Raw genomic sequence first — 22,070 nt, 5'->3', positions numbered from 1 at the left:
ACTTTTGAAAGTGACTGTACCATCCAACAAGACTGTGAGTATTAAAGGGTCTAAATCAATAACCATAAAAACCACAGGTCATGAAAAAACCCGATATACGGTAGTTCTAACATGTTTTGCTGATGGCACAAAACTACCGCCGTTTTTCATATTCAAAAGAAAAACTCATCCGAAAGAAAAACTTCCAACAGATGTAATTGTTCATGTTCATCCGAAAGGCTGGATGGACGAAGCTGGAATGAAACTGTGGTTACAGAAGGTATGGGTGAGGCGACCTGGTGGACTCTTAAGAAAACCCTCTCTTTTGGTTTTGGATCAGTTTAGCGCCCATAGAACTGAAACCATAAAGAATAAAGCGAGAGAATTAAAAAACCAGGTAGCTGTCATTCCTGGTGGACTGACAAGCCAATTGCAGCCTTTAGATGCATCGGTGAATAAGCCATTTAAGGAAAAAGTGCGAGAACGATGGAACGAGTGGATAGGAGAGGCACATCACGCCCTCACACCCTCAGGTAGAATGAAGCGGCCCTCTATTTCACAAGTGTGCGAGTGGGTAAAAAGATCTTGGGAGGACGTAAAGGCTGAAATAATTGTTAAGTCCTTTAAGAAGTGCGGAATCAGTAATGCTCTTGACGGAACAGAAGATGACGCATTATTCGAAGAAGGTGATACTAGCGATGACGGAAACAGTAGTGATGACGATATTCTCATTTTTGATGATGATGATGATAGTGAAAAGGATTTTTATGGTTTTGAAAGTGGTTAAAGTCTAATCTCATGATAGGCAATGTTTTCCTTGAATCTGTGTTTTTTATTGTTTCTGCTTTATTTTGTATTATGTTTGATTGCTTGCCGTTCACTCATTTATTCATTATTGAAATTTACATATCATGTTCAAAATAGCGTGCCGTTTGTTAATTTTCCTTAATAAAAATACGTTTGGTAATTGCATTCAATGATTGTTTATTTGGCTTTTACGAAACGTGAGAACAAAAAGAGACCACACTTTAAGTTACTGTCGCGCGGACTATCGATACTTTTTCCCCTTGTGTGTGGCCTTCTAAATAAGGGTGCGTCTTATATGCCGTCAAATACGGTATTTAAAATCAAGTGTTGGTATTGAGGAGGAGTATATTTTTCAGGATAAAAATGGCCCTTAATTATTACAATACTTACGAGGGGAGACCACGAACCTTGCTCCACCTTTTTCAATGCTGTATTTTTTATTGCCTTCGGAATGGTGGACACATCCCTGAACTAGTAGTGGTTCTGTTGAATGGGCCTTAGTTTGGCTGTAATTAATTAATTTACATGCCGTACTTTTCACAATCCACGTATAGTTTTATAATATCGCACCACTCAGCAGAAGGATCAGGTGGGGTAGTGGTAGCATTTAAGGCTACCACCCAGGGGACCAGGGTTCAAGGCTTCATGATGGCTATATATTTTGTTGCCTTCAATGTGATCATACGGCGTCAACTTTTTCGTTAATTTTAATTGTGACAAGCATAGACATGAGACTATTTTTTTATCATCATAGCGGCGTTTAAGTATTTAAGCAGTGCCATTACCAACGCAGAGAAGTGAAGGCTCCACTTGCTACTCCCCTCAAAAACATACCGAAGTTGCTTTGTGCTCCATGACATTTCTTTCCTTTGTGATGCATTGTTCTGTCAGGAAGAGCTTTCCAGAAGACACCTGTTTCATCCACATTATATCAGTCTTGTGGTGCAAAGGATTCAATGATTGACTCATTAATTTGATGCCACTTGCTAAACAAGTTATGATCTACTTTCCCTTCTCCACATTCACCCTGGTAGCTAATGTTTAACTCTTTTTGAGATTGCCTAACCATTCCGTTGAGCCCTAGCGTGAGGTCCACATTTCTTGCCTTCTCTTGCAAAATTGGACCATCAACAAGGATTTTGTTTCCGCAGCAATCCCTAAAAAAGGCAAACAATATCTCTTCAAGTCCTGCATACTTTCCTGAGGACACACATGATGACTTCGTATGACAGGGTCAGGAATATATCTTCTCCTTTGATGCCAACATTGTTTTTAACATTGAAAATGAGATTCCATTGAACTTAGCAATATCTGTTTTGGAAAGGGACATATTGTGCTCCATGTCATAAGTAATTTTCTCACTATAAGTTTTCTGCGTTCTTTTTATTTCTTGAGGGTTCCATATTTATGCCTTAGCTTTACCAACAATTAATAATGTCCTTAACCAAATATGCCTCCTCCTTTTGCTAATAAATCAAGAAAATATGTCAGCAACACAATGTACGAATCTGAGGGCTGCCAACTGCTTCGATGATAATGGTTTGTATTGGTTTTCAAGCAGTAAGCTCAAGGTAAAAATCAAAAATAATGCAAGGTAATTACAATACCAAACTTTGCAGGCACAAAACTTAAGTTTTCTCCTCTGCATGCTTTCGATTGGCGGAAAAAATCAGTGATCGATCGCGTTGCGGCTGCGTCTTTGATGTAGAATAGTCGTCTATAGATAGGTCTCTACTCTAAGGAGAGTAAAAAAAAGCAGCAAATGCTATCACTGATTTTATGGACCTTTCGTGATTATGTTCACATCTGCGGCGATCGTCTTTCTTAATCAAAAGTAGTTGGGCATAGGCGGCGATTGCCATACCTTTGTGGTTTTGGTATCCTTCTGCGGCAAATCTGAACCAAGGGGGATATTCAAGTACTTAAATGAGGCTGAAAAATGACTGAGAGCCCGAAGGGGGGAAGCAATAATTAGATTTGCGATGTTTTCAGTTTCACGCTCAACAGCATGACCTCATGTCAACCGTTTGTGTATCATTTTTGCAACTCATTGAGATGAATGAAGAACATAACTTTGTATTACTCCAGGCGGGATTTTCCAACGCTGAAAATGAACATGATGTATAACCGCATCATTTCCTTGGCGCTCTCAGCGAAGGACAAAAGTTGGCCTTGGATTGCCCCGAAAGCCTCTTGCGTCAGTAACCTTGGAATGAACACACCCCAATAACCCCTCCCTCCCTCTCCCCTCCCCTACTCCTGAAAACCAATATAAAAAGGCTGTCACCCAAGGCTATGTACCTTTATAATGGCACAAGTTGCCGAAACCATGGTCGGTTTTAATAAAAATGTGTGGAAACAGACAAGTGGTTCTACTAAGCTGAATATCAAAGATTTCCACTGCATCACACTGGACACTGTATCTTTTATTTTAAACGATCAAATTGGAAATGCTCGTCTAGGTTGCCTATGTCCCAAGAAACACAGGATTTTTCCGTGTAATTATGATATTCGTTAAAGGATTCATACAAGAGTTTAGCTAATTACAGGAATACTAGTACTTTATCGAGACAATTAGGTCATATTGTTGATGCAATTAATATCTCTGACATATATCCTAAAGGAACACGCCACTTTGCAAAAAAAATGTTTGCTCTCCACTCCGCATTTACACTGCTATTATGGATTTCAGTCTGATTTTATAATTCTTATCCATCAAACACCATTTCCAGTACATGCATTCCCGAGAGCAATGAGCATGTTATGCCTAAAACGACCACTTTCGCCGGTGCAGTGATTGGATGTGAGATGGATCAAAAAGGCCAAAAATAGTCTATTATTTGAAATGTTCCTTTACAATATAAATAAATAAATAAATAAATATTTTATTGGTCCCGTTGATATGTAGTGACATATATAGGCCCCGTCAATAAAGTGACAGTACATATATAAAGAAATTTAAACAAAATACAGCAATATTACATGTCTTTATACAAGTATTCTTTTACATTGTAAAAACAATTGTCAAGTAAATATTCTTTTAATTTATGTTTAAAACATTCTAGTCTTTGCACATTTTTTATTCCATCTGGTAAATTGTTAAACAATTTGCATCCCATATATGCAGGCCCTTTGCTGAACAGAGAAAGGTTGTGAGTACTAGTTATATAATTAGATTTTTTTCTCGTATCATGATTATGAACATTTTCATTTGTCTTCAAGTTAAATTTACCTCCAAAATTTTTTACCAATAATATTGACTCATACATGTAAATACAAGACAGAGGCATAATCTTCAGTTTTTTAAATAGGTCTCTACAACTGTCTCTTCGTCTTGCATTACAAATAATTCGTATGGCCCACTTTTGTAATTTGAAGATTCGTTCGGATTTAGGGGAATTTCCCCATGCTACAATGCCATATTTCAGTCTACTATATATGTGAGCATAATATAGCGTGATGGCTGTGTCAGTATTTGTTAATATTATCATTCTTCTGATCAAGTAGCAACCAGAGGCAATTGAAGAGGCAAGATAGTCAATATGACTGTCCCAACTGAGGCTTTCATTTAAATACAAGCCTAGGAATTTAGTATCTGTGGTACGTCTAAGACTACTGTCCATAAACTTAATGTATGGACTATGGTCAATTTTTTTCTGAAATGGATGAAATAACGTTTAGGATGATTTAGTCTTATTTATTACAACCTTATTCAGGGAACACCATCTCTCCATATTTGAGACAGCCTCCTGAGCTGGTAGAACAACATTTCCTGCCTGCTTTATCAAATGATTAGTATCATCTGCATACATAAATACTTCACCATTTAACGATTTAGGTAGGTCATTAATATAAACCAAAAATAGCAGTGGTCCCAGGATGGAGCCTTGGGGAACCCCTCTGACAACTTCCCGATAGGAGGAAGACCATTTTTTCATATTACTACTAGAAATAGTTACACATTGCATTCTCTTTGACAGGAAAGATTGTATTAAATCTGCTGCAATACCTCTTAGCCCATAGCAGTGAAGTTTATGAAGAAGAATCACATGGTCAACCGAGTCAAAAGCTTTCTTAAGATCATAGGATATGCAGAGTGTGTGAACGTGCTTGTCTAGACCATCAAGTACAGAATCAAGAAATTTGTAAAAAGCAAGCTCAGCAGAATGCCCTTTTAAGAAGCCAAATTGGGACTTAGATAAGATACTATTTTTTATTAGAAATTCCATTATTCTGTTAGCAATTATAGTTTCAAATATTTTAGAGAATACAGAGATTTTTGATATAGGGCGATAATTATCCATTACCTCGTGATCCCCATTTTTGTATAGAGGCATGACAACTGAAAATTTCAATTTCTCGGGAAATACACCTGAAGACAGAGAAGCATTGATAATGTGGGTAATGGGAGCTAAAATATATTTACTGCAGTTCCCCTTAAGGAGTGAGCATGGCACCTCATCCCAGCCAGCTGAAATTTTTTTGCTAATTTTGTTTATAATTTGTTCCACTTCTTTTTCACAGGTTGGATAGAGATAAATGTTTTTGGCTACTGATGTGACTATGTTTTGGCCTCTAGGTGATTGGGGAGCAAGATTTGTGGGCAAGGAATTTTCAAGGGAGCTAAGAAAATGGTGATTAAGATGGTTGGCTATATCACTGTGTTTAGACACCAGTTCCTCATCAACAAGGACTGAGTCAATAAAATTTTTTCTCTGTGATTTACCAGAGTAGTTGTTGATGATTTTCCAAGCTGATTTGGATTTGTTTTCAGAAGAAGAAATGGAGTTAACGTTGAAATTTCTTTTAGTATCAGTTATTAATTTGGAGTAGAACTTTTTACAATTTGAATACTGGTGTTTTATTCTATTATCATTAGTATCTCTAAATCTTGACCAAAGGAATTTTAATTCCTTTGATATACGAGAAATCTCTGGGGTTACCCAAGATTTATTATGGAGCTTTCTTGATTTGGTTGCTTGTAGAGGAAAGCAGCCATTGAAAATAGTGAGAAAAATATTGAGAAGAGTGTCAAACTTTTCATTGACAGAATTAGTGCCATACACTAATTCCCAATTGGTTTTTTGCAAAATATTACAAAATTCATCCTTTGCTTCTTTTGTAAAGTACCCTTTTTTAGGGCGAGTTTCACTGTTGGTTGAGGAATTTGTAGCAACTGGTATATTAACAGATATTATTAAGGCTTTGTGATCAGAAAGATGGGATTCTATCACAGTACCACTATTGAAGGTCAGATTTGTGAATATGTTATCTATTATAGTTGAAGATTTAGAATTTAGAATATATTTTTCATATACAGTAAAACCCCTTATTTACACTTTTCTAGGGACCCAAGAAAAAAAGTGTAAATTGCGGGAAAATGCAAATTGTGGGAAATAGAGAATTTTCACTTTTATTCATATACTGGCTTTGGAAATGTTAATTTTTTAATTGTTCACTTGGCATTATTCCATAACATTGTTTCCCTCTGAAGCACAGTGTTTTTGCTGGCAGCAAAAATTAAAAAATATGTAATCCTGTTTTGTCTGCGCTGAAAACATCTTTTGGGCTGTAACCTTCCAGAACTCTAATATATTCAGATTCTTTCCACTGAGTTGCTGTCTCTATGTTAACATCTTTGCTTTCACCACTCACCGTCTTATATACAAGACTACCTATTTTTGAATCTATCCAACCAACCATTATAGATGCCGTGGAATCTTTGATTCCCAATCTTGTGGGGAAATACCTTTTCTCAAGGGCCTTTGGGCCTGTTTACACGATACATTAACACGTATGAGTTAATTTCTGCTTGCATGAATGATTTTTGTGGGCCGGAACGGGACATGTACGAATGTAGGCAGGGGCAGATGCAGGATTTTTTCTGGGAGGGGCACAGAGGGCCTGACAGGCAAAAGATCTTGTCTTAATTGAGATTAAAAACAAGATATAACAATGACTTTACAAAATTCTCTTTATTTTTATATCAAAGTTATTCTTATTGAATTAAATGATTGAGCCTCCTTGAGTAATACACAAAACAAAGCGAACATAATGATGACCATCAGGGGCGGATCCAGGATTTCTTGCTGGGGGGCACAACCAATGCCATGATTTTGTTCTGGAGGGGGGGGGGGGCACAATGATACCACGTTATACAAAATGAACGCAATGATAACCGGACCGTATTTAAAATCTTGCATATTTTTTAAGTGTCTGGGGGGGCACGTGCCCTCCCCTTCCCATAGATCCTCCTATGATAACCGTATTCAAATTTTGTCTATTTTTTTAAGCATCTGGGGGGGCACCTCCCCTGCCCCTAAATCCGACTATGAATGCATGAACCAAATTTGAACAGGTTCTATTTTCTGTTCATGCATACGCACAAGTTGGGTGAATACACGGTGCATTTCCGTGTTCATAATTTAGACATTAACTTGTACGGGATAATGTACTATGTAAACAGGCCTTTAGATGACACCATTTGCAGGGACATTTGATGATTTTGCATCTAAAAAATACTCTTTTAGAATTTGTTCTATTTATTCTTACATGGAATTCTTCACATATATTCTCTTTTTCGATAAATGTCCGCACTGGTTTGCATATTTTACAATGGCGTCGCAATTTTTCACCACGGTATTGAATGTTGAGACTGGAAATCCGATCGGATTGCCAGTCTCAACATTCTAGTTGCTTCGCCAGCGTTTGAATCGATGCGGGTTCCGGTGTGGGAATCAACCATCTCTAAAATTTTCATTTTCTCGTCAATTAAAAATGTCCGTTTTTCACCTCGAATTTCCATTTTCAAGCCGGATCAATTCTATTTCCCGTACGAATTGAGGGTAACTCGGCAACACACGAGTATCTGAACTACCCCTCGGCGATCAAATGCGTAGTACTAACTGTCATGGGACTTCATAATTTTTGAAAGTTACAATAGTTTGCTATACACTGCTATTTGAATGGGATAATTCAAGTTTAAATAAGTTTTTTAAGTTTTTAATTAACCCATAATTGCTACGCAACTGTTGAATGAAGTCAGCGCAAATGATCCCAGTTGTCGGCCAAGTTTTATAGTTCCGGCATTTATCACGTTTCATCACGTCTGGTTTTCTTTCAAACTCTCGTATCAAATTATCGACTACATGATTATTGTCAACATTCCTTCAGGAGTTCTTGCATTATAATTAATACATAGCTCGATTGCTCAAAACACCTACTTTCATATCGTGAATCTTTTCGCCGCTGATAGAAAACGAGATGACGTAGTTCAACTTTCCGACGTTAGTGGCATTCTGTCCCGCCACATTCAAATTCTTCCCGAAAATAGTTCTGATTACGTCTCTTTCTCTTGGATTTTTAAATAAAAATGCGCAAAAGGAAGCCAAAAGACAGTTTTTTAGGGCTGATATGCGCGATTAATTGTTTTAGTACGCAAAAAAAATTTTTTAGTCGGCACGTCGTGATGCACATGGCGGGAAAACGAAAAAAACACGGCATAAATACAGGGTTCTAATAACATTGGAGAGATAGGGAATATGACGGGACCCAGAAAAAAACTTGCAATTTGCGGGAAAACGTAAATTCCGATAACGCAAATACGGGGTTTTACTGTAATTTAGGCGATGTGTAAACCATGAACAATGTTGCGTTAATCGTACATAAATAAACATAAATCTCTAACAAATGCCAAGAAAATAGGCAGATTTAAAATCACGTTATTTGATGGCAAGTAATAAAAATTGTTAAAAATCGCTATAGTACAGGTGAATTAAGGAAGATTGAAAAATTTATTCAACTTGAATCATAAGGCACACGGAACATTTGGGTGCCCCTACGGAGACGCAACCCGCATATTCCCTCCATACACCGAAACCCCCTAGAGCAAAGACATGGTTTTCCCAGTTCCAACAAATTCGTTGCATTGTGGTTTCCCTCTATCCAGTCGTACACCGTGAGTACTAAACATGTTCAGCATGTAATTCTTAAAGGGTAACTTTGCACAAATGGATTTTTTCCAAAAATCAAGCCTCAAAAATAAGGGGATTGGGAGTGGTTACAGGCAGTCCACGACTTTCACACAAAATATGCGTTCCTGAAAACGTGTACGAAAGTCGAATATATGAAAGTCGAACCATTGAATTCCATACTTATCAGGGGTTATGTTCCAAAAGAGTGAAATATACATACTAAAACCTTATTTTCTGAACAGATTTTTTTAAATTAACCAATGTTTAATAATAAATTAATAAAATTCCTCACATTATATAATGTCTTTTGAAAATACACATCAAATGTAAATAAAAGTTAAAAAAAAAAAGAACTCCGTTGGGTAATGAGAGAAACTTCCTCTTGGCGTTTAAGTTGACAATCCACTTATTAAGTCCACAAAAATTAGAAGACATATCAAGAACCATAACACAATGTAATTGCTGAACCCTCACTTTGGATATTTTATATGTTATTCAAAAAAGACAAAAGACAAATGGAATGCGGATGATATTTCCTGCGATATTGTTGCTGAAGGTGTACATGAATTAAACAGCCCTCAAACGGAAAAACACAATTAGAAAGAAGAACTTACAAGTTTTATTGAAAGCTGTTTAATGACGTCTAGTCAAATTCTTTAAAAGTCTCTCCAATGAAGGCTGAACTGCAGCTTTCTTCTTCTCTTGATGAAGGAGCCTATAGCAGGCACTGTCTCTCTCAAATAAATCACCTAGATTAAAGTCAACAACCAACAATTCCCTTGATTGTATACGTTTTTATTTTTTGCATACACTGCCATGTGAAACAGTTGAATGTTGGGATGCACAGCAAACATCGTGGGAATTTCAAAAAATTACGGGCCAATGTCGGAAAGTCCGAATTTAGCGTACCAAAGTCAAGTGAAAGGTGTCAATTTGGAACGTACGAAAGTGCGAATTGTAAGAAAGTCGAGGACCACCTGTAAATTCAGAGAAATGGAGTATGCAGCCAAAATTCTAGAGATCAAATAAGTTGTTAGTCAGATACTGACACAGGTGTCAAAATGTTTGTCCGCATATTAGCAGATGTTCAGTTGTCAAAGATACTTAAAATAACGAGGATGATGAGACATCACCATCTTTAGATTTCTACAACAAAGATGAATTTTCTGCAATTATCATTTTCCATGCAGGTTTTCCACTACGCAAATGAAGTTAGCCAACTTCTTTTCAGGTTCTTCAGAGAGTGGCCAACCCACACATAATATTTTTTCTTGAAAGGTTATTTTTTAAATGCCAGACTGTGACCAGAGTTTAACGAAATTTGAGGAATAATCTTTATGAAAAATTCCACTAACTTTGAGAGTTCAAGCATCATGGGGTATGAGTCAAGCAAGAGCCAGTGGCAGTCATTCTGTAGAGTAGAACAGGGTGCAGTTATTTCAGTTGAAAAGTCTGATTTAGATGAAAAACCACAGCGTTTGCAAGTGGAAAAGGACAGTTACATACATAATTGTTGTGGAGAACTCACTGAATGGCCATTCACATACCTGACAGGTGAGAAATCTATCTTCTGCAGCAAGACCACCCATTCCCGAACAGCAGACAATTTGTAGTAACTTAAGTAGCGCACCAAATCAGCTCTGAAGTTGGTTGGTGATTCACCATCACTGGTATTGGCACCTACTGGCAGGGGCATGCATCTCGGACTGATCCAAACCCTGTAAGAATGGAAAAAAGAAAGGCTACATATCTGTCAAATGTTTTACACAATTAATTGGTGATAATAGATAGATAACACTTCCATAAAACACATGGATAACAATCTCCATTACCATGATGTTTGGCGTGAATCAGAAAAAACAGTGTTTCCAAAGGACAGTGTAAAATCTTCTAAACACATTCCCAGTCCAGCAGAAGGCCCACAATCTCCTCCAAAGCTAATTACCCTCCCACTCAACAAGCTTTTAACAGCAACAGCTTTTAACTCCAACGTTCCCATATAGTTGAGCAAAATGTCTCCCTAAAATGCCTCCACTCCCGATAATGCAAATCTCCCAATAAATGGAGTGACCCTAAACATACATATTTACTATTTCTGTGTAATTCCAAGGTGATCACTAATAAATATTGAAATTCAAACAACATTGTATGCTCTTAGATGAGATGCATTACATCAACTTTTTGTGGAAAAGCAAAGGACAAATAGGTTAGGTTAGTCATCTAGGATCATTATGTAAGAGTTTAAAGAAAAGGTAAGTGTAGCCTGCTCTGGAGAGTAAAGCTTTAAGGTGAGGAAACATGGGAACTTAGGAAGGGGGATGAGAGAAGACTGGAGGCATTCGAGATGAGGGTGTGGAGAAGAATGGAGAAAGTAAAGTGGATGGAAAGGGGGAGGAACGACAAAGTGCTGGACATGGTGGGTGAGGAGAGGTAGCTTCTAGATGAGATACTGAGGAGACAGATGGTATAGATGGAGCAAGTACTGAGCAGGGATGTCGAAAACATTGTTAGAAAAAGTGGGTAGAAAGTTGGTAAACAAAGGATAGGAAGGAAGAGAATAGGATTCATTGTTATAGAATGATGGGGAGTAGGCCATATCAAAAATTGAAGAGGGAAGTCCATGAAGGGAGGGTAGGCTGCTAGAATACTTATTAAATACCCCATGTAAAGCTACCTTAGCCAGTAGAATATTTTAATAATGGTTAAGAAATAGGGTGGTTTCCTTCATCAAAGAAAACGAAAGGCATTGATTGCGATTCGTTACCCACCATTAGTGTATTCATAATATACAAATTATTTTGTTTTAGAAATACCGGGTTAGACGAATGGCAATGGTCCATTTGAAAAGGGCCAGATTGGCGCCCATGCGATGCCACTCCACGTGACATCACAGGGACCTAGTTTCTATAGGAGAAGATAGGAGTTATACATCGTCTGAGGTTACCAATGCATGCATGAGGCGCAGAACTCAGGGAAACATGTCTTAACAATCACTTATTAAAACTGGCTAAGGTCGGAAAGTTTTCCTCATTTGATAAGTTATTAATAATCCTTATTTAAGCCAAGCGCTACCAGCCAGCAGGGTACTAGGCTACCCGCTAGCAGCCTGCGTCGTATCAGCGCTAAGCCGCGCCTCAAGGTCACCTCGCAGGGCGGCAACGGGAACCAGAAATACGTCACGCGGAGAGACTTCCCGGCATTCATACTTAAGTGTCGCGTTTTCGCGCGCTTGAAAATTTTCACTTTTCATTTAATCGCAAAAAATAGATATCGTCATTTAAAAATCTAAAAGCGTGAAATACGTACTCCAGGAGTAATAATCTTTCGATTTAGGCATTCAAAAAATAAATAGGAAACCACCCTATTGTGTTTATGATACAGAGGAAGTTTGAGTACGGGCGAAGGCATGTAAAAAGTACAGTTAGAGTGGAAAAAATAACCAATAGGGTGGTTTCCTATTATTTTTTTATTGCCTAAATCGAAAGATTATTGCCCCTGGAGTGCGCATTTCATGCTCTTACATTTTCGAATGACTATATCTATTTTTTGCAATTAAACGAAAAGTGAAAAATTTCAAGCGCCCGAAAACGTGACGGCTAAGTATGAATGCTGGGAAAACTCAGTGTGACGTTGTTCTGGTTCCCGCTGCCGCAAGTGAGGTGACCTTGGGGCAAGGCTTTGAGCACTGATACGACGCCGGATGCTAGCAGGTAGCAGAGTACCCTGCTAGCAGGTAGCGCTTGGCTTAAATAAGGATTATTAATACCTTATCAAACAAAGAAAACTTTCCGACCTTAGCCAGTTTTAATAGGTGATTATTAAGACATGTTTCCCTGAGCTCTGTGCCTCATGCATGCATTGGTAATCTCAGACGATGTAAAACTCCTCTCTACTCATATAGAAACCCTGTGACGTCACGTGGAGTGGAATCGCATGGGCGCCAATCTGACCTTTTTCAAATGAGGTTAAAACTGACCATTGCCATTCGCCTAAACCGGGATTTCTAGAACCAAATAATTTGTATATTATGAATACACTAATGGTGGGTAAGGAATCCCAATCAATGCATTTCGTTTTCTTTGATGAAGGAAACTACCATATTCTTTTTAAACTATTCTTTCCATCATCAAAGTGTTTTGGTCATATTACTTTAAATTATCATTGGATACTGCACAGTTATTCCAAAACTTAAGAAGCCTTTAAGTTTAACTACTCGGGTTATTTTTGTGAGCATTGGATTATGGATCGAGAAAAGAAAATAGATTTTGGAAGGGTATTGCTAAACCTCATTCCTTTCCTTTAGTTGGCACTATATGTACTGAAGGCTTAATTTCCCATTTATATTTCTAAATAAGTGGCTTTTGTCGATGGCCATTATGTGATAGGAAAAATATGACAAAAGTATTTTCACAAAGAATAATATGCCAGGAATTGATATTACACCAAAAAATATATAATGGTTAGTCCTGATCAATGGTTCTTCAGTCAAGGCCAAAAAAGAAGTAAATTTTCAATGTTATAACTTTAAAAATTTATGATTTCCCTGTTCTTGGCCCAGGTTTTATTATGCCACTCTGCATTTGCAAAGAACTGGGAATTCCAGCTTGATTCAATGGACATTCTGCTGAGCTGGTTTTGTGAAAGAACGGCTTTGCCCCTCTGATTTTTAATGCTTGACTACGGCATCAAAAGGTTATTGCATCATAGCCACCTTTGTTTCACACAGTTATATCAGTAGAGAAGAGCAGACAAAGGCAAAAAAACTATCTTCCAAGTGAAGACTTCCCACCAAGCCAAAGAGTTTTCCACAACGATTGAAGCGAAAATAATGTATTCATTTGTAGATTCTTTGTGCTTGCACAACAAAGCCATAAATTTCCAATAGCAATCAGACTTCATCAACAATCTTCCTCTAATCCTCATTACTTTATGCCCAAATAGAGTTTCCAGAACCTCCTAGCTAGCACAGCTGTCATCGTGCAATATCCAGTCATTCAAATAAATTCAAGCAGACTCACTGAATAATATCCCCCTCGAGAGCACTACATAAAAATGGAGACTGCCTTTAATGGAGACTGCCCTTGGAGACTGCCAAGCAATACACTGAACTGTATTATCATTGATTTTAAACACCCCCCTTGAAACAAAGTAACTTTTACCGGATGATCAAACTAACTGCAAACTAGCCAAAACCAAGAAACAATGCTGGCATGCCAACCAACCTCGTGGGCCACAGATATCTGGATAAGCCAGGGACATCAAGGCACCATGCTATCACTAGACACGCAATGCTATGCTTTGATATTGGAGCAGATGCTCTAGGCTGGCTTCCTCAATGAGCGTGAGAGCCGAAGATGCCCAACTGAAAGTTTTTCAGGAGGGCGCGAAAGACTCATATCCAACTCAATCTCTTAACCTTCAGCACGAATAAAAGGGAAGAATATACCCATAACAGAGGGCCACTCAATGTACAGCTGGATATATACTGTGACACTACATCATTTGAATGACCTCAGTGCTCTTCCAAGATTAATTTGTGATAGTTAAAAAATTAGGCTAAATTTACATAACCATTGTATGGGTAGAGTAAGATAAATACCTATTCCTCATTGCAAAAACCTACTACATTTTGGGGAGCATGGTTGCTTATAAGTTAAGAGCATTAGGCCGAAGGGTCTGGGGTTCACATCTCTGATGAAGCCTTTGGACTCCTCCAGCAAAATCCCTGCTGGGCGAGGTGGTCCAGGGAAAGGAATTTGCTCCTCCATCTTGGCTGTGTGAAATTTTCTAAATCTGAGGTGGGCTCTCCTTCAAACTAACCATTGGGATAAAAAGTAAGTAAATGGCATTATCTTTAAGTGCCTTGTAGTGCAAATATGGCTTCTAAAATCAGTTGAGAAGAGGAGACAGAGGCAACAAAACTATTTTCCAAGAGAAGAAAATTCAGCAAGCCAAGGAGTTTTTCCATTATGGGTGACATAAAAATAATGCACTAACGCTTAGATTCTTTGTGCTTGCACAATTTCCAAATGTCCATTTCCGGCAAAAAAAATAATCCCTATTATCAACTATGTAAAATAACATGATGAAAGCATCATTGAAGTATTGGAAAAGATTAATTGAATAAATGAAGACCATACACTAATAATAGTCCTTCTAGGCATAAATTAATGAAAAACCAGTGCCATTTTGAATACTGTCCTTGTTACTTAGCTGTTTTTCAAAAGAAATGGTGCATAGTATCGCTTAGTGAATGTTTATCAATAATTATGGAACAGGTTTTGTTCCAAAAAGGCATTGTAGGCAATTGATTTCATAGCCAACCAGTCAAAGGAATGGTATATGCATTAGGTAGTGCTCTTGTAATGGTTTACCACTTCCCATGGCCTAGCAGAGGATCTCAGGTCACTGAGCCCACTCGTGACCCAAGGCTTCCAACAGAGAGAATGGCCAGGCACACAGCCATCTCTTGACCATCACCAGAAAATTCAGAGCTTTTGATGAGAGGTGATCTCAAAGTGCCTTGGCAAGCACAGTTCACCTAGCTTAGCCCCAATGCACTCTCTCTTGATTCCTACATATAATCGAGTTCAGTTGAAAGCATAAAGAACTGTACCCTTGCGTTCGATTTTCCCAATCCGATTCAATCAGGTTGGCAGTGGATACAATCACACGAACACTCCCATCAGTGTACTTGAAGATGCTCATCTTCCTGCAAAAACAAATACATACGTAAGTGACAGTGGGGACATAGCAATCCTTTTATGCACCTCACTCTCATAAAAACAGAAATGAGGCAAAAACTCTGGCTTACGTGTGATGATGGCCAAAGGGGTGAGATGGTTTGACGTGGAATGCTTTGATATTCTCTCCAAGGATCCTCTTGTCTTTGAGGGCACTGTCTTCAACTCCATACAGAATAAGTAGGGGCTGTTTCCTGGTGTGAAAGAGAAATTTGTCAAACCAGAGTAGCAACAGCAGTGATTAGATTACAGTCACTAAGGTTGAATCAAGAACAAAATAACTGAATTAAATCAGTGTGGCCATAGATTCCAATTTCCCAGCCTTCTCCCTAATAATCCTAAGACTTCCCCAGTGATATATTAAACAAGAATTATTTTTATTGCTATACTACAAATAACACTATACTACAAATACTTTCAACACTACCCCAAAAGTGACACAGCATTCATATACCCTGCAGCAGATGGCATATGTATATGATATGGACATTGTGTTTTTTTCATGTTGTTATGTATAATGGTTTGAAACAATTTAGAGTACTCTCCAGTTCAACATAACTTGCACTTCTTATTATTATACCTGAGGCCACTAACATAGTTGTAGTTCTTGCTTTTACTTAACTTGCCAGGCATAGACCATCATAGAACAGTCCCGTGCAAGTTGCCACGAAAGCAAGCCATTAGCATCCACACATATATATATATATATATATACCCGTTTTGCGAATTATCCATGCATGACTTTCACTCTCGCTCAATATTTTTCGCAATCTTTTTTAAAAAAAAAGGATGCAAAAGCACCAGGATATTTGCATTTTAATGCAAGGCTACAGCAGCCTTATTATTTCCATTAGAATTCTCTTCGTAAAACGGAATTATTTTCTTTCCTTTTTGACAAGGAATGTTTCAAGTTGACGTGAACATCTGCTCTAGCATGCAAAAGACGATCTGCGGCGGGAAAAAAAACTCTTGATTAATTTTAAAAGATTCTCCAATTGTTAATGAATCTCTAATTAAGAGATGTTGTCTACGATCTACATTTGTATATTTCAATTCGCAAATGCACAATTAGTGCCGTTGACTTGCATGCAGTTGAAGACGTGTCAAAGGAACCAGAGATTTTGTTGCACTCAGACATATTTACGCCATGACTCGTCAAGGTCAAATTGGGGGGAAGGGAATGGTAGAAATGAAGGCAGCGAGGGAAGTGGGAGTTGCGATAGCATGAGTCATAGCCAGGCACTCGCCTGCGTAGACAAATTGCCAAAAGTCCTGTTTTCCTATAACCGCAGTGGCGTGATGGGATGATTGCGCACCCATTACCTTCACATAAGCTCTGTGTTCAAGTTATATAAACATCACAGTGCATGATCACATTCAGGGATCACGGATCTGCATCCCACAGCAGTTGCTTGGCAACTTGCATGAGGCGCTACTACATGGTGTGGTGCCTGAAGGAATAGTTTTCGACGTCGCGCAGCGGTTTTTAGCATTCATGCAAACCAATTTTCTGAATCCGTGATCTTGCAGACACGGGTGTGTGGTTTTCAGAAACTAGTTACATGGAACAGAAGGAATACGAGAACAATTATATAATATATATAACCAATAATGGTGAAATATATCACCATTAATTAATTAATATCCCCGCGGTGTAAATTAAAATTCTTACATTAATTTACAATAAGATTGTTCGTATGATTTCCATTTCAAGTTTTCTCTGGGAAGAAACAAAAATACTGTTTTTAAATTAAGAAAGAAGAACTTTGTACTTTCACATTAATATTTAATCACGACCATGGTTTCAACGTTAGACGTCATCATCAGGTGACGATGACGTCACCTGATGATGACGTCTAACGTTGAAACCATGGTCGTGATTAAATATTAATGTGAAAGTACAAAGTTCTTCTTTCTTAATTTAATTATGAATCGCTTTCACATAGTTACGCCTCAAACAATTAATTTTAATACTGTTTTTAAAAAATACATTGATACTTCCATATTACTATACAAATATAAACTGGAATATTTCATGGACCTACCAGATAAAACAATGACACAGACAATGATGTGATAAAAAATTAATTATAGAAAACTATTAAAGAAATATAGATAGGCCAATTCACAATTATTCTCCAAATATTTCTGTGCTCGAATACGCAGTTCAAAGTCAAGTAAATGCGCGAATCGTGAAGGAGGATCGAGAACAAGATTCATGAAGGGGAATGGTGAATCCCACGTGAGAGAAGAATCATGATTCTTCAATGATTGAATCATTCAAGTGACTTGAATCAAAATGATTGAATCAGCAAAATGAATGACTCACCCCATCTCTAGAGCCCTTGGTGGATGACATTTATCCAGATAATAGCAGTGGAAGACCTCATTGCCAGATCATTCCACTAGAAATCCAGGATTCTTTATAGTATCAAGAATTAGGATCTGAGATAGGTTAGAGTGATTCCTGGAATAAACCAGATGATTCAAATACTTAGGTAAAACTTAGATGGTAATACTGCTGTAATTGCTGAATGCTCACTCCATAAATAAGCAACCTCAGATAATTTTGTATTTTATGGATATTTTCAATAATAGGGTAGTTTCCTTCATCAAAGAAAACGAAAGGCATTGATTGCGATTCCTTACCCACCATTAGTGTATTCATAATATACAAATTATTTGGTTCTAGAAATCCCGGTTTAGACGAATGGCAATGGTCAATTTTAACCTCATTTGAAAAAGGTCAGATTGGCGCCCATGCGATTCCACTCCACGTGACGTCACAGGGTTTCTATATGAGTAGAGAGGAGTTTTACATCGTCTGAGATTACCAATGCATGCATGAGGCACAGAGCTCAGGGAAACATGTCTTAATAATCACCTATTAAAACTGGCTAAGGTCGGAAAGTTTTCTTTGTTTGATAAGGTATTAATAATCCTTATTTAAGCCAAGCGCTACCTGCTAGCAGGGTACTCTGCTACCTGCTAGCATCCGGCGTCGTATCAGTGCTCAAAGCCTTGCCCCAAGGTCACCTCACTTGCGGCAGCGGGAACCAGAACAACGTCACACTGAGTTTTCCCAGCATTCATACTTAGCCGTCACGTTTTTGCGCGCTTGAAATTTTTCACTTTTCGTTTAATCGCAAAAAATAGATATAGTCATTCGAAAATGTAAGAGCATGAAATGCGCACTGCAGGAGTTATAATCTTTCGATTTAGGCAATAAAAAAATAATAGGAAACCACCCTATTATACCTTCCTATTGTCACAGACTGTGATATTTCACCTCTCTTAATGGAGAGAGGAGCAGCAGGAGGACTTATCATCTCTTCCAGCACCATTGAGGCAGGTACCCAAGGATGGCAATATCGAGAAGTGGTTGAAGGATGATAGGCAGCCTGATTTACATACTTATGGGGCATCTACAGGAGGTGTGACATATTGGATGAAAAGAGTGATATTTTTCACTCCATATCTACATTTTTTTACTTATAGATTGAGTAGGGGATTACAACCACAACATATTAAAAAAATGAGAAAAATTTAATCCCACCAGGGTAGCTACATTGTCAAAAATCAAATTAAAAATTTGGATTTGTAATTATCTTTGCTAAATTCCTTAAATTCCATTAAAAAAATTACTAACAATCTTGCTGATTCAAGATCAATAAAATGCACAATTGCATACTGTTATATCTTCCTTATTTCAATAATTTCATTCAATAGGCATTGCTGAAAGAGTTAATAACAACAATACAATGACACATGACTAGACAGCCCCTTGCAAATACAGCATTCAAAATTTTTCAAACAACTACTAACATTCATTTATGACATACATATTGGCTGAGTATTTATCATATTTTGCACCTTAATCCCTGTGACATACCTACCTAACTTTTTTCTTTGGATATTACCCATATGTTGCCCAAAAATTGAAATATAGGGGATCCAATGCAATAAATACCAATAACGTCTCCACAAAATATTTGATAAATCCTAGCTTCAGTCATGGCTGAAATCAACATTGAAAAAGGAAGCATTGATATTAAGAATGGAGAAGAATAGTCCTCTGTTTTTAATGCCCAAGCTTAGTGACTGAGATTCTCATTGTTTATGCAGTAGATAATTTAGTCTATAGTGTCCATTTTGGAAAGTCAAATAATTTATCTGAACTATATCCAAATACTATCATTGCAGGGGTTTTTGTCATTCCTTATGGCACGTTTGGAACAAGTCGTAGCGCTAATAATAAAGACTTTCTACCCTTTCCATAGCTCGTATTCCCTGTATGAGGAGCACCTTAGTTCACTGCCAAACTTTAACCACCATTTGATGTTCTGGAGCCATGCCTAACATCATGCGTCCTCAATATGTGGCAGACAATCACCTTGATGGACCCTCTCATTGAAGGTAGTTCCAAGCAATGTGGCAGAACTTATGACGCACTTCCTATCTGGTGGATTTCACTGTCTTTCCGCAACTTTGACAATATTTTCATGAATTCATAAGCTAACTTCACATTCACCTAAGAACTATTGCAACTACACGCCAGTCACCACTGTCACAGATAGGGTGCAAACCAACATGTGGAGATGGGTTAAGTGAAAGGGGATGGAGAGGACCACCTTTCCCGGTGACATAATGTCAACTTTGATTGTTAGACATGAAAAGTGACGAGACCTCATAAAGTTGTTTCAACATATTTACCATGTGAAAATCCTATTTTCCCTCCCTCTTTTCACTTAAAGTGTACTTACTATAAAATTGTATTGACAAATGAATCATTTGGGCCCCGGCTTGTCATTATCACTCGCTCTAGATCCACTCTGCCAGCATGTAAGGGGAAGGAGGGAAGATCCAGGGGACTAATGAGTGTCCGCGAATCAAGAGAGGCACGTCGCACCTTGCAGCAGGCAGGCGGAGGGCATGAGGAGGCCACCTTTGAGGCAGCGTTTCGCCATGAAGGAATCGAGACACCACTAAACGGTGGAACTTCTTGCCCAAAGGAAACTCAGGATCGGCACTCATCTGGGTGGAACAAGCGTTTTAACCACCCGCGCAAAGCACCACTCACAAAGCCACACTAGCCAATCCCTCCCCTTTCCTCACTCACCTCCGCCAACCCTCCAACTCCCCCAGCCCCAAGCTCACTCAAGAGTGCAACAAGAGAGGCCTGCAGCCATACATTCTCTCTCATTGAGAATAGTAGTTTATCCCTCTGAAACATCTAAAACAAAAAATTTGTGTGCCCCTTTTTCTGTGTTTCCACGTTTATATCTATTACATATGTATTATACAAGCATAAATTCCCTTCAGGGACAGCCGGTAGAGATGCCTTGCTGGGGGTCGTTCCCTAAGGGCCACTCATCAATTGTAGGCGTGGGAATGCTCAAACCTTGGCTTGGAGGTCAAGAGGGAACTTGAAATTTAGCACTTATTCATGTTTTCATAGTGTGTATGTCCACAACCACCTGACCAAATATGAGCAAAACCAAAGGAGAGGCTCAGTGAAAGCTCCTTGTCATAGACTATTTTCAGTTCCAAACAACTGGAAATCCTTCCTAAATCACAAATAATGCATGACAATTATTTATCCAAAATGACCAACCAGTGAATTGAACCACAAACGGCCGAAGAGATCATCCTGCTCATCAGATTGGTCCCATCAAAAGAAACATTTCACTGACATTGAAATCACACTTTGGCCACAAACGACAGGTGACCAATTTTGGCCACATATGACCAATGACAAACTTTGATTCTGAATACATAGTTCTATGAAAACATAATTTTCTCAAAGGAACACACGTTAAAGAAAAGCGTACTTTGACCTATAAGTCACAGCATATTCTTTTGTTTTGGCCGCACTAGCCAGCAGTCAGTTTGTTAATTTTAGAAGTGGCAACCTCAACACTGGTGCTTACCACAGGGGTGCCTATATTCCACCTTGCAAAAACTTAACTGTCAAAATTTCATGTACCATAATGTGGAATAAAATATACATATATACAGTAGAAGCCCCTTATAATGACAGCTATTGGGAACAGAGAAATCTGTTGCTATAGTGAGTTGTCCTTGTTACCAAAGGCAATTACATCACCACAAAAGAATCACTCAACAGGCATCACTACGGCTGTTTCTGCCGAGAGGCGAAAATTGCTTCATGATAGCCATTTAAATCATACTTTCGAACATTTAATTCACTAATGATCATATTCACTTGCAATCTATCATCAAATCATATGTAATTATGCAGAGTGACCTTCAAGCAGTAGTGAAAATGATGAGTGGCGGCTGCAATTGGGCGACCAAAGGAGCGTGATGAAATTTTAGGGTTCCACATGAGTATTGCAATTCTATCTTTTTCAGGTTAATGGCGGAATAAAGGTGGAAATAATCTTCATGTGCTTTAAGTCTGCCTGTATGAATGGTTTACTATCGTGTTTCAAAACAGCTGACTCAAATGCTATCGGAATCATGAAACCTAATAACACCAGCATTACGGCATCTAAAAGCATATTAGTCATATCAATTATCTTCGGTGGAAATACGTGAAATCTAT

At 38.1% G+C, this 22,070-nt stretch overlaps 1 protein-coding gene across 2 annotated transcripts in view; it reads right to left on the bottom strand.

Annotated features, from left to right (window-relative positions):
* The window catches only part of LOC124170929 (probable tyrosyl-DNA phosphodiesterase), a 68,024-nt gene that overhangs the window by 23,185 nt on the left and 22,769 nt on the right, over window positions 1-22,070 (bottom strand). For both annotated transcript variants that reach the window (XM_046549989.1, XM_046549990.1), the window contains exons 5-7: window positions 15,574-15,696; window positions 15,376-15,471; window positions 10,307-10,477 (exon numbers count right to left, since the gene is read on the bottom strand). In XM_046549989.1, the coding sequence (XP_046405945.1) occupies window positions 10,307-10,477; window positions 15,376-15,471; window positions 15,574-15,696 (390 nt within the window). The remainder of the gene's footprint in view (window positions 1-10,306; window positions 10,478-15,375; window positions 15,472-15,573; window positions 15,697-22,070) is intronic.

The sequence above is a fragment of the Ischnura elegans genome, chromosome X (assembly GCF_921293095.1).
Source record: "Ischnura elegans chromosome X, ioIscEleg1.1, whole genome shotgun sequence".
NCBI lineage: Eukaryota > Metazoa > Arthropoda > Insecta > Odonata > Coenagrionidae > Ischnura > Ischnura elegans.
Note: the sequence above shows the minus strand (reverse complement) of the source record. Positions and strands in the feature narration are given on the sequence as shown.